This window comes from Castanea sativa, chromosome 4 (genome assembly GCF_040712315.1).
Source record: "Castanea sativa cultivar Marrone di Chiusa Pesio chromosome 4, ASM4071231v1".
NCBI lineage: Eukaryota > Viridiplantae > Streptophyta > Magnoliopsida > Fagales > Fagaceae > Castanea > Castanea sativa.
Window position 1 is genome coordinate 31,596,827 of NC_134016.1, and position 14,675 is coordinate 31,611,501.

At 35.7% G+C, this 14,675-nt stretch overlaps 1 protein-coding gene across 2 annotated transcripts; it reads left to right on the forward strand.

Annotated features, from left to right (window-relative positions):
- Nucleotides 1-6,031: 6,031 nt before the first annotated feature.
- LOC142631339 (uncharacterized) lies at nt 6,032-14,417 on the forward strand. Of its 2 annotated transcripts, none has more exons than XM_075805479.1 (7): nt 6,032-6,740; nt 7,634-7,768; nt 8,673-9,034; nt 12,639-13,383; nt 13,524-13,620; nt 13,714-13,768; nt 14,008-14,417. In XM_075805479.1, exons 1-7 carry the CDS (start codon nt 6,266-6,268, stop codon nt 14,068-14,070), a joined length of 1,932 nt encoding a protein of 643 aa, XP_075661594.1. In that variant the 5' UTR covers nt 6,032-6,265; the 3' UTR covers nt 14,071-14,417. The 2 variants fall into 2 exon arrangements, with proteins under 2 accessions (XP_075661594.1, XP_075661593.1); XM_075805478.1 differs by having other exon boundaries at nt 6,088-6,740; nt 8,670-9,034.
- Nucleotides 14,418-14,675: the final 258 nt, after the last annotated feature.

Below are 14,675 nucleotides of genomic sequence, written 5' to 3' on the forward strand. Positions count from 1 at the left end.
CTAAAGGACAAACAGAACAATCAAAAGTTTTATTAATATTGCAAGTAATGACATTTGGTACAAGTGATTGCAACAAGACTAATCTTTGTGGGGAAGGGTGACCTAACCTACAATGTCATAGACTAGTCTTGTCAACAACAGATGTACAAGAATTGAAACAAAAAGAAGAAAACCTAGATAGTTTAGCAAGGACAGTAGAAATAGATGCAGGCAATGAAGCAATAGATTGGCTTTGCAATGTGTAGAGTCCACCTTGCTTCTTACCCAACCCAATCATCTTCTAGAGCTGTAAGTCCTAAATGAGACAAAATTGTGAAAGAAAGATGCAACAACAAGAAGAAGATTGGGTCAGTTTACTAATGGAGATTAAATTGAAAGAGAAAACTAGGGATGCAAAGCACATATTCTAACAACAAAGTAGGAGAAACTTGGACAGTCCCAATATGTGAAACCTTAGCCATATCACCATTAGGCAACCTAACAGAGATTTGGACTATAGAGGTGATAGAATTAAAAAAATGTATAGAGTGAATCATATGGTCTGTTGCACCACTATCCAAAATCTAGTCACCAGAACTAATATGGGTTGTGATTACACTAGAAGAAAAAACAGAATAGTCTAAGGAAGGACCTAACCAAATACCTGCAACCTCATGTTCCTGAAGACCAGTGGTAGGCTGAGTGATGATATTGACAACTTGGTGTGTGTCAGAACTTCCTTCTAGTGGTGCTTGCGTACCAAAGTGACTGGGAATTCAACAAGCTAAGCAATTGATGATACTCTGAACGAGTCAAGTTCACACTTTCATCAAGAGCAACATTAGCTGCTACAACATTATTAGCAAAAAGAGTAGCATGTGAACCCTTTTTCTTGAACTTATAACCAAGAGGGTACCCGTGAAGCTTATAACACTTATCAGCAACATGGCCCAAAACACCACAATGGGTACATTGTGGTCTGCCAGATTTAGCTTTGTTGAATGACTTGCTAGAACCATTAGCCTTGACTGCTAGATCAGAAGACTCAATGGTTTTCTTCTTTCCAACCTTTCTTTGCTTCTCATCTTGAAGCAAAAGAGAGAATACCTTGCCCAAAGAAGGAATAGAATCCATCAGTAGAATTTTCCCTCTAACTGTGGTATAAGTTTCATTGAGCCATCAGAAAAGACATAACACAATCTTCTGCCTAATGTCCACAAGAACAAGTTCTATAATCTGAAAGTTCTTGCCACAATGACTTAAACTTGGTGTAATAGCTATTGATGCTCAAATCCTCTTGTGCTAAAGAGCAAATTTCTTGCCTTAACTCAAAAATGCATTGTCCATTGCCTTGAGAGAATCTGTGTTGTAAGTCCAACCAAACCTCCCTAACTGTCTTGAAATAAACCACAGTAGGTTGAAGATCCTTTGATATAGAATTGAACAACCGGGATAGTACAGCATTTACACCACGCAATGTAGAGAGGATGATCCACAGATTGAGGCTTTAACAAAGATTCATCAATAAATCCCAGTTTAGATTTAGCATCCAAAGCTATGAGAACAACCCTACTCCAGGTGTTGTAGTTCTCTTCAGTGAGGGCTTGTACAACTAGTGATACACCAAGATTGTCATTGTTAGACAAAAAATATGGGCTAGCAGAATTCTGCCATGGTTGAATGGTTGGAACAGAGGTACTTGAAGTGCTATCACTCATTTCTTCAAATCAGGGACCAAGAATCGATGAACAACAGCCTAAAATGATGAACTTTAAACCAGAATTCCAGAATCGTATCTAAATCTCTGAAGAATTAAGGATTTAGACAATGAATTCACTCACAAAAACCCTAAGGTTCTATTACAACAATTGAGAAATGAATTTTCAATGATCAAATCAAGATCCAAGTGAAATTCAATCACGAAACCCCTAAGATTCTATTACAAGAATTGAGAAATGAATTTTCAATGATCAAATCAAGATCCAAGTGAAATTCAAAATCTGAAACCCTAATTTTTGAATTTAGTTTGCTTAGAATTGCAAAGAAAATCAGAACAGAGGAGAAAAATTGTGCGTGAATCAAGAGAAAAAATACGAAGAAAATTTCTACTTGATTTGAAACAATGCACAAAGAAGACAAAGAATTGAGCTAGCAATTACAGAGTGTACGAAGAACAAAGACTCTGAAACAGCTCGGCTCTAATACCATGTTAGGATCCAAGCTCTCATGCAATCTTCATCAATGGAGGAAAGCAATCAAACAATGAGAGAGAGATATGAGAGAATTGTATTGACTTGTATATAAATATCTTATGCTCTACCTTTATATAATAGGATCAGAGACGTGAGAAGCTAATAGCTGTAACTAATTTATAATCTAGCTAATACAGAGTTTGACAAGTGTCAAAATAGAAAACTAACCAAATGCTATATACAAACTACACATAGCTTAAGTAGCTTAAGCATTTCTAATCTAAACTATTTTGTAAACTACTTGTAGCTTAGACAGTCATATACACAGTTTAATAAATTGAATAAATTTTTTTATTAATAATAGTGAACAGTACCCTCGCCAATAGTAATGAGGTACTATCCATATGCTACTTATGTGTTCTAGTTTGAAGAGGCTAACGCACAACACAATTGTGTGGGTTAGCTATTTTTTTAGCTGAATACTAGTTTACGTAGTCTAATGGGAATGCTCTAAGATTTGCGAAATAAAAACTCTCACAATTGATGGGGGTAAGACTGACGGTGGTTATCACAAGTTAGGGAGCAGTGGGTTTTAGTTTTCCAATGTGAGATTGTGTTTTCCCATGGTGGGTTTTTATTTTTGAGCCACTTCCCCAAATGTCCTATTGGTTGGAATTCATTTTGGATCTCACATATATTCACTTATTGGTGACTTGTGAAAGCTTAAAGGGAGAAAGAATGAATTTAGAGAGAAAAAGGGGTTGTGGTGGTTTTCCTTTTTGTGTGTGTGTGTGTGTGTGTGTGTGTTAGCCTAATATGATGTGGTGGCTTTGAAATATGGGAGAGTTGTGATGAATGGTGCGGGGATTTGAAACATCAAAAAATGTCAAATAGTTGAACTACATATTGATTAGATGATTAACCGAACAACACCACAGCCTCATAAGCTCAAATATTGTTTGGAAGAAACTATGGAGAATCAAGGCCCCTAAAAGAGTCAAGATGCATTTATAGAGAATCAAAGCAAACACTCTACGCACCTACCAATGAAAACTTTAAAAGGAAAATAACCAATTATCCTTTGTGTGCCCTGTGCCACCAAGAAGCCGAATCCATAGTCCATCTATTCCTTAAATGTTCAACAGCCAAAGCTTTGTGGTGTTCTTGTTGTTGGGGATTTAAACTTGATCATCCTTTCTTTACAAGTGAAGATATCACCAAATTGCTCATTGACCCGCTAAAAGCTTCATGCCCCTTGAAAACCAATGGTTCATTACTCTTAATATGGCTGCAATCCTTGATGAAATTTGGCGGGTAAGAAATCATATATTGCACCACGGTGGGATAGTGGTTATTCATGCCTTCATCAAACACATACATCAATGCCTTGCAGAATTCTCCTCAGTAAGCACCATCAGGGAAGCGCCCTCATGCAACAATGTTGCTCTCCCTTGCAGATGGCATCCACCCCCTCCTCTTGGTTAGATAGAGCTTAACACTGATACTGCCATAGCCATGAATAGCAATGCAATTGTGTGTTTTTGCTAAAGACTACAGTGGTGAAGTCCAGAAGATATGGGCAAGAAGCAACGGCCATTCTTTGGGCTATCTAGTTTGTTAAGGATGAAATATGGCCACACATTGTCATTGAGGGAGACACGAAAAATTGTTTTGATCCTTCATCCTCCTCATCAACCACCCCAGATTGGTCCATCAGTAACACCATTAGTAGCATTCTTAGTCTTAGAGAGTCTTTTCTTATATGTTCTTTGAGTTGAGTAAGAGAGAATGTAACATAGTAGCTCATGCTACTGCTAAACTCTCACTTTCAAATTTCTAGTCGTTTAGTTTCAACAATCTCAGTCTTCCATATGTCTCTAGGATAGTTTTTGAAGTTGACTTTTGTTCCCCTATTTCAGTTGATTTTGATTTGATAATATTGAAGACTATAAAAAAAAAAAAAAAAGTTATTGGATGATTTTTTTATTATTATATATTCACCATTAACTTCTTGATGAGTTGGAAAACACAATCACTAATTAGGCAAATCACCTCATTAAAAAACTTATTGACCTAACCAGCACGAGAAGAATCCATCTTGATTGCTCATGAGAGAGTCCAATGGCATCGATGGAATATGTATATGTATATTTATATATTTTTTATGACCTCATAAAAGTTAGAAATCATATCAATATTTTTTCTTTTTGCTGAATAATCATATCAATATTATTTAATATACATACATGATACATCCACTAATAAATAATAATAATAATAAATATTAAATATGTGTTGTTTATTTTATATGTGTTATTAAAAAAAAAAATATATATATATATATATATATATATATATATATATGATACATCCACTAATAATAATAATATGGGTTGTTTATTTTATGTGTTATTAAAAAAAAATATATGAACTACATCATCTTCTTTTTATGTTCTTCATACTTGTAAAAATTTAAAAAAATTAAAAATTAAAAATTATGTCATCAATAAATTGTTTAAACGGTAAGTTTTTATAATTTAAAATTATACATAAACTATAAACTTATAAATTATACTAGTCTCATCACACGCGCTTTGCGCGTGCGATGAGACTTTTCTTTTTTAGTGGTCCTATTTTATAGAAAAAAACTGCATTTAATTATTATTATATATATATGATTTTTATTTTAAAAATCTAATTTATAAGTGAATAAATCAATTTAAAAATTAATAGGAGAGTGGTCCTATTTTTTAGGCAATATTTTAGTGGGAGTTGGAGTTGCATTTTTACCGGATTGCCCTTTAGTTTTGTCTCTACTTAAACATAAGACTGTAGGGGCATCTTTGAACTAAAAAAATGAGTTTTTACCGGATTGTCATTTAGTTTTGTCTCATTTAAACATAGAGCTGAACTAAAAAATAGGAATCCAAATAGGGAAACCCCTTAAATAGTAGTATCTATACTACTATTTAAAGGGCTTCCCCTGTTTGGATTCCTATTTTTTTAGTTCAAAAATGCCCCTACAGTCCTATGTTTAAATAGAGACAAAACTAAAGAACAATTCGGTAAAAACTCATTTTTTTAGTCAAAGATGCCCCTACAGTCTTATGTTTAAGTAGAGACAAAACTAAAGGACAATCCGGTAAAAATGAAACTCCAACTCCCACTAAAATATTGCCTAAAAAATAGGACCACTCTCCTATTAATTTTTAAATTTATTTATCTATACTACTATTTAAAGGGCTTCCCCTGTTTGGATTCCTATTTTTTTAGTTCAAAAATGCCCCTACAGTCCTATGTTTAAATAGAGACAAAACTAAAGAACAATCCGGTAAAAACTCATTTTTTTAGTCAAAGATGCCCCTACAGTCTTATGTTTAAGTAGAGACAAAACTAAAGGACAATCCGGTAAAAATGAAACTCCAACTCCCACTAAAATATTGCCTAAAAAATAGGACCACTCTCCTATTAATTTTTAAATTTATTTATTCACTTATAAATTAGATTTTTAAAATAAAAATCATATATATATATATATAATAATTAAATACAGTTTTTTTCTACAAAATAGGACCACTAAAAAAGAAAAGTCTCATCGCACGTGCGTGTGATGAATTCCTCATTTTTTAGTTCAAAAATGTCATTAAACCCCTATGTTTAAGTAGAGAGAAAACTACAGGACAATCTAGTAGATAATAAATAATATCTAATTAATACAAAATTTAATATATATATTAAAAAATTTTCAAAATATATAATAATATTTATTTTGTTAATTAAAGCTACAACTAATATTGTAATCATATTTTATTTTAAAAAAATCATTTAAAAGAAAAAAAGCAATAGAATCAGATAATCACGGTACACAGTACAACCAGATTGAGTCGTCAAATCTGAAAACTGCGGTCTAGGTAACGTTACATTCCCGCAGCCAAAAAAGAGCAGTTTTCTTTTGTGACAGAGAGTGTCACTCCACTTCCCAAAACCCTTCCTCCAAATACTACCGTCAAAATTCTCTAATCCCAATAACCTTTTTTTTCAATTTTAGTTCCTTTCACCAAAACCCTAGCGATTGAAATCCACGCTCCTCCTCCATGGAAGCGCGTCGCGCCTCCCGAACCGTCAGCGACCCCAAGGTCCGCCACGTCGGATTCTTCACCCCTGACCCGAACCCCCATCTGGGTCGGACCCCTCTTGCCTCCGACGCTCCCGTCAGCAATGCTCTCTCCCCCGTCATGATCCTGCCGCCGCGTCAACCCTCCGACCGTACCGCCGCCGTCCCTGTCCCCGAGACTGGGCTACGCCGCCAGACCGGTGCGGACCAAGTGCCGGTTGGGAGCTACAACCCGTCCGAGTCTCTGCTCAGCTCGTCGCCCTTGCCTTCGTCTCCGTCGAGCCGGGTCGGGTTGGTTGATGGGGAGTTCTCCGAGGAGTCGGGTGGGTGGCTCCGCCGGAGCGAGTCGGGGAAGTACGCTTCGAGTCTTCCCGATACGATGGTCGAGAGGGCGCCGGAGAATTCGGCCTCGGCAGCGCCGAGGTTGGAGTCGAAGAAGTCCGTCGAAGTAACCGGTAATGCTTCAATTTTAGATACAATTGAATTGTGAATGAGTTTGAATTTTCAGTAGTATTGGTTTTAGGTTGAGAATCTTAGTATGAATTGAATTTGGTATGTGGGTTTTGGGACATAGAGCTTTTTTTTCAAAAATCCATTCTAATTCTGACCCCAAAGTAATGCTTTTGTTTGTGGGAAATAATTAATTTGAATCTTCAAGTATAGGTTGTAAGTTGTAAGCTTTGTATTAAAGTGATTGTATTCTGTTGGTGGTTGGGATTTATTTTATCAATGTGTGTATTTGAGTTCATAATGATGTGGAGAATGTGAATTGCTTGTTCTTGCATTGTGCTTTGGCATTTTTTTGGCTAATGCTAAAGTCGGTGCAAGAGATGTTTCCGTGTTTGAAGGGACGGTTTGGAAGAAGAGGCAATGCGGGGATATGGTAAGCACTAAGCAGCTTCATTGTGTCTCATGTGGTGTCTTTGGATAGAGTGGAATGCTAGGCGCTTTGATTGGACTTTGCAATCTATGGCATATTTTGTCATGGGATTCTTGTATTTCCCAGATTCCTTGAGTTTACACTAGCTCTGTATTTTTAAAAAATTTACTTCTTGTTTGCTTCTATTTCCGTGTTATACTTGCAGTATACATCTTGTTTACTTGGGTAGTACCCTTTTTTTTCCAATAAACTTTTACTTACCAAAAAAAAAAATCATAATCATGCCTATAGAAGTTTGATTTCTATGTTTCTTTTTGCACGAGTTTACTAAGTTACTGCTCCATATTCATAGTTTTTTTTTTTTCCCTCTTGCTGGAAGTTTACTGATTAATGATTGTATGTGGATCCTGTGTGTTGTATACTTATATTGGACTTCTAGTCTCTCTAATAATTTGTAACAAAATGCAGGCAAGGGTGGAAAAGCTGTTGTGGAAGAGCAAAATGAAGTTCAATCTAGTTCAAAGCCACTGAAAGCAAAAACAACCAAAGCTGAAAGGCGTGCCTTGCAGGAAGCCCAGAGAGCTGCAAAAGCTTCTGGAAAAGGTCCAAGAATTGATCTTATGTATATGTGTTATTCCCTGGAAGACTATCATCTATTATTTTCACTATTTACTTGTTTTGTCAACATTTTTCCCCCACTTAAATAAGTTTTTTACTTTTTACCTATTTCCATAGGGAGAAAGTGATTAAACATTCTTGGCCAGACCAACTAAATGTTGGTTTGCCCTTTTGATACCAAAGTAGGGCATGATTGTGGGCAGACTTGAATGTTTGTAGACTTTCAAGCTGTTTTTGGAAGCCTAATGTTTTAAATAGGCAGTTTCTGCTTACTAGAAGGGTTTTTGAGCATTTAAACCCCCCCCCCCCCTCCCCCCCAAAAAAAAGAAGAAAAAAGAAAAGAGAGAGAGAGAGAGAGAGAGCTGCATTGTATCATTAAATGCTATTCCTTTTTTGTGACTCAGGCAGATGGTGTCTGGAATTTTTTTTGTTTAATACATTGATGTTTTCAGATATGTTGCTTTTAAGCTGAACTTTTTAAGATTTGACTTGTCCACTCTGCTTTTTAGGGGAGGGGGATTTCTTAGGAAAGATTTTTCTGATTTTGTTTGGGACATCAACTGTCAAACTTATAAATTTTCATCAGCATTATTCCATTTATTGGCCACACTTTCCATCAGGGTTTATGTTATTGTATCTATGAAGGTTTTAGCAATATGGCTCATATATAGGCCAGAGTATATAACAATTTCCTTGGTAGAAGTTTGTAATGGGCTATAGTAGTGTTAACCGAGTTCAATAGGTCTTTATTAATATTATAATAAATGGTCCTTTAGTAATTTAAGATTGCGTTCTAAATCTTAACCGAGTCCAATAGGTCTTTATTGCTCCTATAAACAACCAGCACTTACTGTTTGCTTTTACTTTGCTCATGTGATATGTATAGCAGAGGGAAACAAATCTGCTGCTGTATCTCAGGGAGCAGCTCCTGTTAAACCTGTGAAGCAACCTTCACAAAAGAAAGATGGCCCTCCAGTTTCAGTTCCAGTTTCAGTTGTATCTTTTGACAAGAAGGGTGGTGATCGTCCACCCGAGAAAGAAAGAAAGAAAGATGTTCCTGCTCCACGCATGCAATTTGATGATAAGAGCCGAGTGCAAAAGGCTAAAAAGCATGCTGTGGTCAAACAAACTGAAGCTAGAAACAGAGTTGAATTGTTTCGGCATTTGCCTCAATATGAACATGGAACTCAGCTTCCCGATTTGGAGTCAAAATTCTTCCAACTTGACCCAGTACATCCTGCTATTTACAAGGTACGTTTTTAGGAACTTGGATATGATCATTTAGTGTTTTTCTATTTATTTATATATTTTTATTTATATTGGTAAGTTACACATGCACTGAGTAGGTCTTGAACCCAAGATAGCACCCTTTATCCTATTATTTTGGAGGGAGGAAGTGCCAGTTGAGCTATGGCTCATTTGGTGGTTATGATATGATCAATTAATCATTTGATATTTTCTACAGGTTTTGAAAGATAATAAAAAGTAATTAAAAAGGATATTATCATAGGACATGGCTAAGCTCTAGTGCTCTAGTGCACTAGAGCCAACACTATAAAGACACGTATTCGTTTTTTGTGACATGTTTGCATCGTGTCGGCTCGAGTGCACTGGAGCTAAGCCTTACCCTTTATCATATATACATACAATACATACATGAACAAAAAAATAACAAACATCAATCAAGCCTTAGTCCCAAATATTTTGGTGTTAGCAATGGATCCTCAATAGATGAGTCAAGGGCGGTTACATGTATTCTTTTCCGTCATTTAGGGTTGGCTACATGTTTTCATTTCTGTCATTCTATTCTAACTAAAGTCATAATCTTTGTTATTCCCTTAATTGACATGTCATTTTTTAGTGCTTCTATTAACGTTATTTTGGTCTTCCTCTACCCTTTTTTCCCCTTCTCTCTACTTGAATTAACTCACCTTTTTTAACCGGTGCATCAATCGCTCCTCTAAACATGATCAAATCATCTTAAGCGACTTCCCTTCATCTTTTCATCAATAGGGGCCACCCTAATTTTTAAGCGAATTTTATCATTTTAAATCCCATCTTTCCATGTATTTTTGCTTATCCATCTTCATTTTAGCTGCATTGTTTTATGAATATGTTGCTTTTTAACAGCCCAACATTTTGTACCACAAAGCATAGCTGGTTGTATATTGGTCTTATAAAATTTTCCCTTTCAACATAATAGGTATTCTACATTACACAATACTCTTGATGCGCATCTCCATTTCATCCACCCTTCTCTTATCCTATGTTTAAAATCCTCTTCAATCTCTTCATCTTTATGAATTATTGATCCAATATATTGAAACCTCTTTCTCTTTGGTATCTATTGACGATCGAGTCCTATCAGCTTTCATACTCAATTTTAGTCATGCTTAATCAAAAGCCTTTAGATTTTATAGCATTAGTGTCTTGCCAAATTTTAACTTAGCATTAACTTTACCTCTAGTTTCATCCACTAGAACTATATCATATGAAAAAAAAAAAAATACACCAAAGGACTCTCTCTTAAATTGATTTAGGGAGCTTCATCCATCACTAGTGCAAAGACATGGGCTTAATATTGATCCTTGATGCAAGCCTATAGTTATAGGAAACTCACTTGTGCTGCCTCACTTTTTCTCACACTAGTTACAGCTCCAACATCTTAATATACTTTAGAGGAAATCCTTTGTTTTTCAAAACACACCACATAGCCTCTCCAGGTTAATAAAAACCATATGAAAATTTTTACGAGCTTCTCTATATTTTTCCATTAGACGTCTAAGTAAGAAAATACCTTCCATGGTAGAATTTCCTAGCATAAAGCCAAATTGGATTTTATGAAGAGAAACTATCGCATGTAATACAATAAGTGTACATAAAGCTGCTTGGAGAATTACACAAAATATGAATTACACTTGAAATGAGAGAATTAACACAATCTATAGGAAAATGAGTAGGACTCAAAACATGAGGCCATTTAAGCAATGATCTAGTGAAAAACATATTCAGTCACATAACCAAGGCTTCCACACCTTCAAAAGTGCAATGATTCCTCTCTCTTCATGGTGTCCATAACAGGCATTGTGGGGTTAGGTTCCAAACAACATAGGGCTTATGCTAAACCATAATCTCCAACCAGGTAGAAGATTAACACCATTCCTCAGCAATACCCATTGAACCTCAAGCACAAAGAAGGTAAAGGTTCACAATGCACATGCAATATAACAGTGCAACTACAAATGATCCACGTCTTGATTTTGCACATACACTTGCAACCTCATGCTATTAGGTTTATTCCTTGCCTTATGAGATTGTCACGTGTCAGAATCTTTTCCCAAGCTATCCATACAAAAATTGGAACCCATCTCAAAGCCTTAGAACACCAAATAATTTTGCCAGGGAAGTTTGCATTACATGAGCCTCTCAATGCCACATACAAACATTGAACCTACCCATGTCATTCAACCTTCGCCTATTTTAAGCAGGGTCATCTGTCCTGATATTGGGATGCAAATATCAAACAAAGATGCTATCGATTCCAACTACCACTCATTACAATCTCTAAAGAAACTCACATGCTCTAAATAAGAGTTAACTACGGCATCTTTGTCAACTACAAGTGCATACAAATCCGGGGAACGTCTCCTTCAGAGATTGATCCTAATCCATTTGCCATGCCGAAACCTCACGCAGTTGCCATCCCCACCTCAAATTGTTCATGATTTACAAATCTATCTCAACCCATCCTAATTCCTCTATAAACTGCAACCATGAGTACTTCCCTCCGTTTTAACCATCAACTCCAATCTTCCCCATACATCATGGCAACAACCTGTCTCTGCAAATGAGTTTTCCTCCCCTAATTACCATAGCCATTTGCCCATTCGGGCTTGGTAGAAGTTCCCCATTTTCTTACCCCCAATTTTAAATTCCACAAGATTTTAACTTATCAAAAAAAAAATTCCACATGATTTTAAACTCATGACCCATCCCTCAAAAAAAGTTCTATTGCAATCTTTCTAGTCTATTAGCCATGTATTGAGGTTATTATATACAAATGCACACATTCATGTAGAGAGGTGAAAATTCCAATTTATGTGTGTGTGTGTGTGTGTATATTGTGTGCTCACAAAGGCTATGCTTAATATATTTTAGATCCCTTTGATTCCAATATTTGAAGCTACAATCGGATCTAGTCATTCAAAAGAATCAATTCAATACATTTATTAGGTACCCACAGGTGTTATATTAAATCTGAATTAGATTTCTGATCAGTCTATATTGATTGTTTGCGACCATTATGTTTTTGCTAGCAATTACTACTTTTTTGGTTTTCGATCTTCATAAGGTACCTTTATAACAATATAAATAGCTATAATAACAGCTATAAATAGTAATATAACTATAAATAACAGATACTATTTGAAATCTAGCTATCCATTTCTATAATAGAAAGGGGCCAAACCTGCCTTGCTAATAATAAGAAAGGTGAAGCTTTTGCCTTAGCAAATTGAAAACAGAATATTTTACTTCCTTTTATGTAACAAACACCAAGCTTTGTCACCCATGCAGACATGGGAACAGACAACATGATGTGGGCAAAGACATGGCAAATTAAAGAACTGGACTTAGACAGAAATATGGCACTGTAAATGTCCACAATTGTGAAATTTACCTGTTCATACAACAAATTTCCAACTCGTCTTCCCCCTCTAGTTCTTTATGCCTCTTTTCATTCCTTTTCTTTTGTTGTCCCCAAGTTCTAATCTAAGCCAAACCCTTGATTTCTTCCAATTTTATCTTGGTCAAAAGAAAAATAGTTTATTATCTGTTTGGGATGAATCTTTGTCAGGTTGGATTACAGTATTTAGCTGGAGATATATCTGGGGGCAACGCTCGTTGTATTGCAATGCTTCAAGCTTTTAAGGAAGCCATTGAGGACTACTCCACACCACAAGAAAAAACTCTTGCGAGAGATTTAACTGCAAAGATCAGCAGTTATGTATCATTCTTTATTGAATGCAGGCCACTTTCGATCAGCATGGGAAATGCAATTAGGTTTTTAAAGACCCGTATATCAGACTTACCTTTAACTCTTTCTGAATCAGAAGCAAAAGCAGCACTTTGTTCAGATATTGAGCATTTCATTAATGAGAAGATAATACTTGCAGACAAGGTCATAGTTAGACATGCTGTTATGAAGATTAGGGATGGAGATGTTCTTCTCACTTATGGATCGTCATGTGTTGTTGAGATGATTCTGTTATATGCCCATGAGATGGGGAAACAGTTCCGTGTTGTGGTAGTAGACTCTCGTCCAAAGCTTGAAGGCCAAGCGTTACTTCGTAGGCTGGTAGCGAAGGGTCTGAGTTGTGCATATAGTCATATAAATGCGCTCTCTTATATTATGCATGAAGTTACAAAAGTGTTTCTGGGGGCAGCCTCTGTATTATCCAATGGAACTGTATATTCAAGGGTTGGGACTGCGTCTGTTGCGATGGTCGCTAATGCTTTCCATGTTCCAGTTTTAATCTGCTGCGAAGCCTATAAATTTCATGAAAGGGTACAGCTTGATTCTATCTGCTCTAACGAACTAGGTATGCCATCTTATATGAGCTGATGTTAATTTGTTTTTCTCCTTTAATTACATTATATTTACCAAACACACTCCCAAACCCTGTAGAATGGAAGCCTTGTGCCACTAGGTATGATAAAGTCTGAGCATCTTCTCTTGCAGGTGATCCAGATGCTATTGCAAAAGTTCCTGGAAGAACGGATGTGAATTATCTGAATAATTGGGCTAATAAGGAAAATCTGCAACTGTTGAATTTAATGTAAGCATATCACCAAAAGAAAAATAAGTTGTAAATTTTTTTTTTTTTCTGAATTATTCAAATTTCACTAATCTTGCTGGGACTCTGTAACAGGTATGATGCTACTCCTGCAGATTACATCTCCATGATTGTCACAGATTATGGCATGGTAAGTCATGTTGTAATATAGATCATCGAATCTTAGTCTTTACCGTTTATTTATAAGCATGCCAAGGATTAGTACCTGTTCTTCACAGTCCAAGGACACCAATATGCAATCTGTGATTGGCATAAATTACTTGAAATACATGCTTAATCTTTCGTAGTAGAATTATTCTTTTCATCTGGAAGCTTGAGATTTTTCTAATTTGTAGTATTTTAATTATTCTCTTATTCTTATTATTGTAGATCCCACCCACAAGTGTACCTGTCATTGTTCGTGAGTATCGGAGAGATCACGTGTTTCTCTAGATAAAGTCTGCATGGGCTACACTATTTTCTGGATAAAGGCTCATCATTTTTTTTTTTGCAAATGTCCTTGGGAATGAAATTTGAAAAAAAAAAATTTTATTTCAATACTTAGGAATATCTCTTACCATTTTTCATCTGGAAATGATAATGTTGTGTCATATGTCTCAATGGTATTTGAATTTTTTTGGGTAAAAACATAACCAAGTGAAGAGTGCAGAATTTCGCCTCTCCTAAACATTCTACATTTATTGTAATCCAAATATTTTCTTGTATATGATTGCTTGGCTTGCAAGTTCTCATAAATGGTGGTAGTGAATTGCTAGTATTTTTTTTTTTTTTTCCACAAATACATGTTGATTTGTTTGCCAAAAAAATCTCTTGGTTGAATTCATTAGTTGAAGATCTGTCCCCCAGAAGAGCATTGGTGGCTTTGATAGATTGCTGTCCTTTAGCATTGTGACACTCAGTCGACATTTCTGAGCTATTATTTTATCATTGAGCGAAAGAAAACTATAATTTAATCTGTTTGGCAAGTCGCTAGAAGGTCATTATTAATGCACAAAGCTTCCACTTTTATGATGCTTATTAGGAGAGATGATTGGTAA

Bases quoted from the DNA above. Each gene is read 5' to 3' on its own strand.
- LOC142631339 (XM_075805478.1), top strand. From the start codon at position 6,266: ATGGAAGCGCGTCGCGCCTCCCGAACCGTCAGCGACCCCAAGGTCCGC. The intron at 9,035-12,638 runs GTACGTTTTTAG...AATCTTTGTCAG, and splicing joins TACATCCTGCTATTTACAAG to GTTGGATTACAGTATTTAGC. The intron at 13,769-14,007 runs GTAAGTCATGTT...TTATTATTGTAG, and splicing joins TTGTCACAGATTATGGCATG to ATCCCACCCACAAGTGTACC.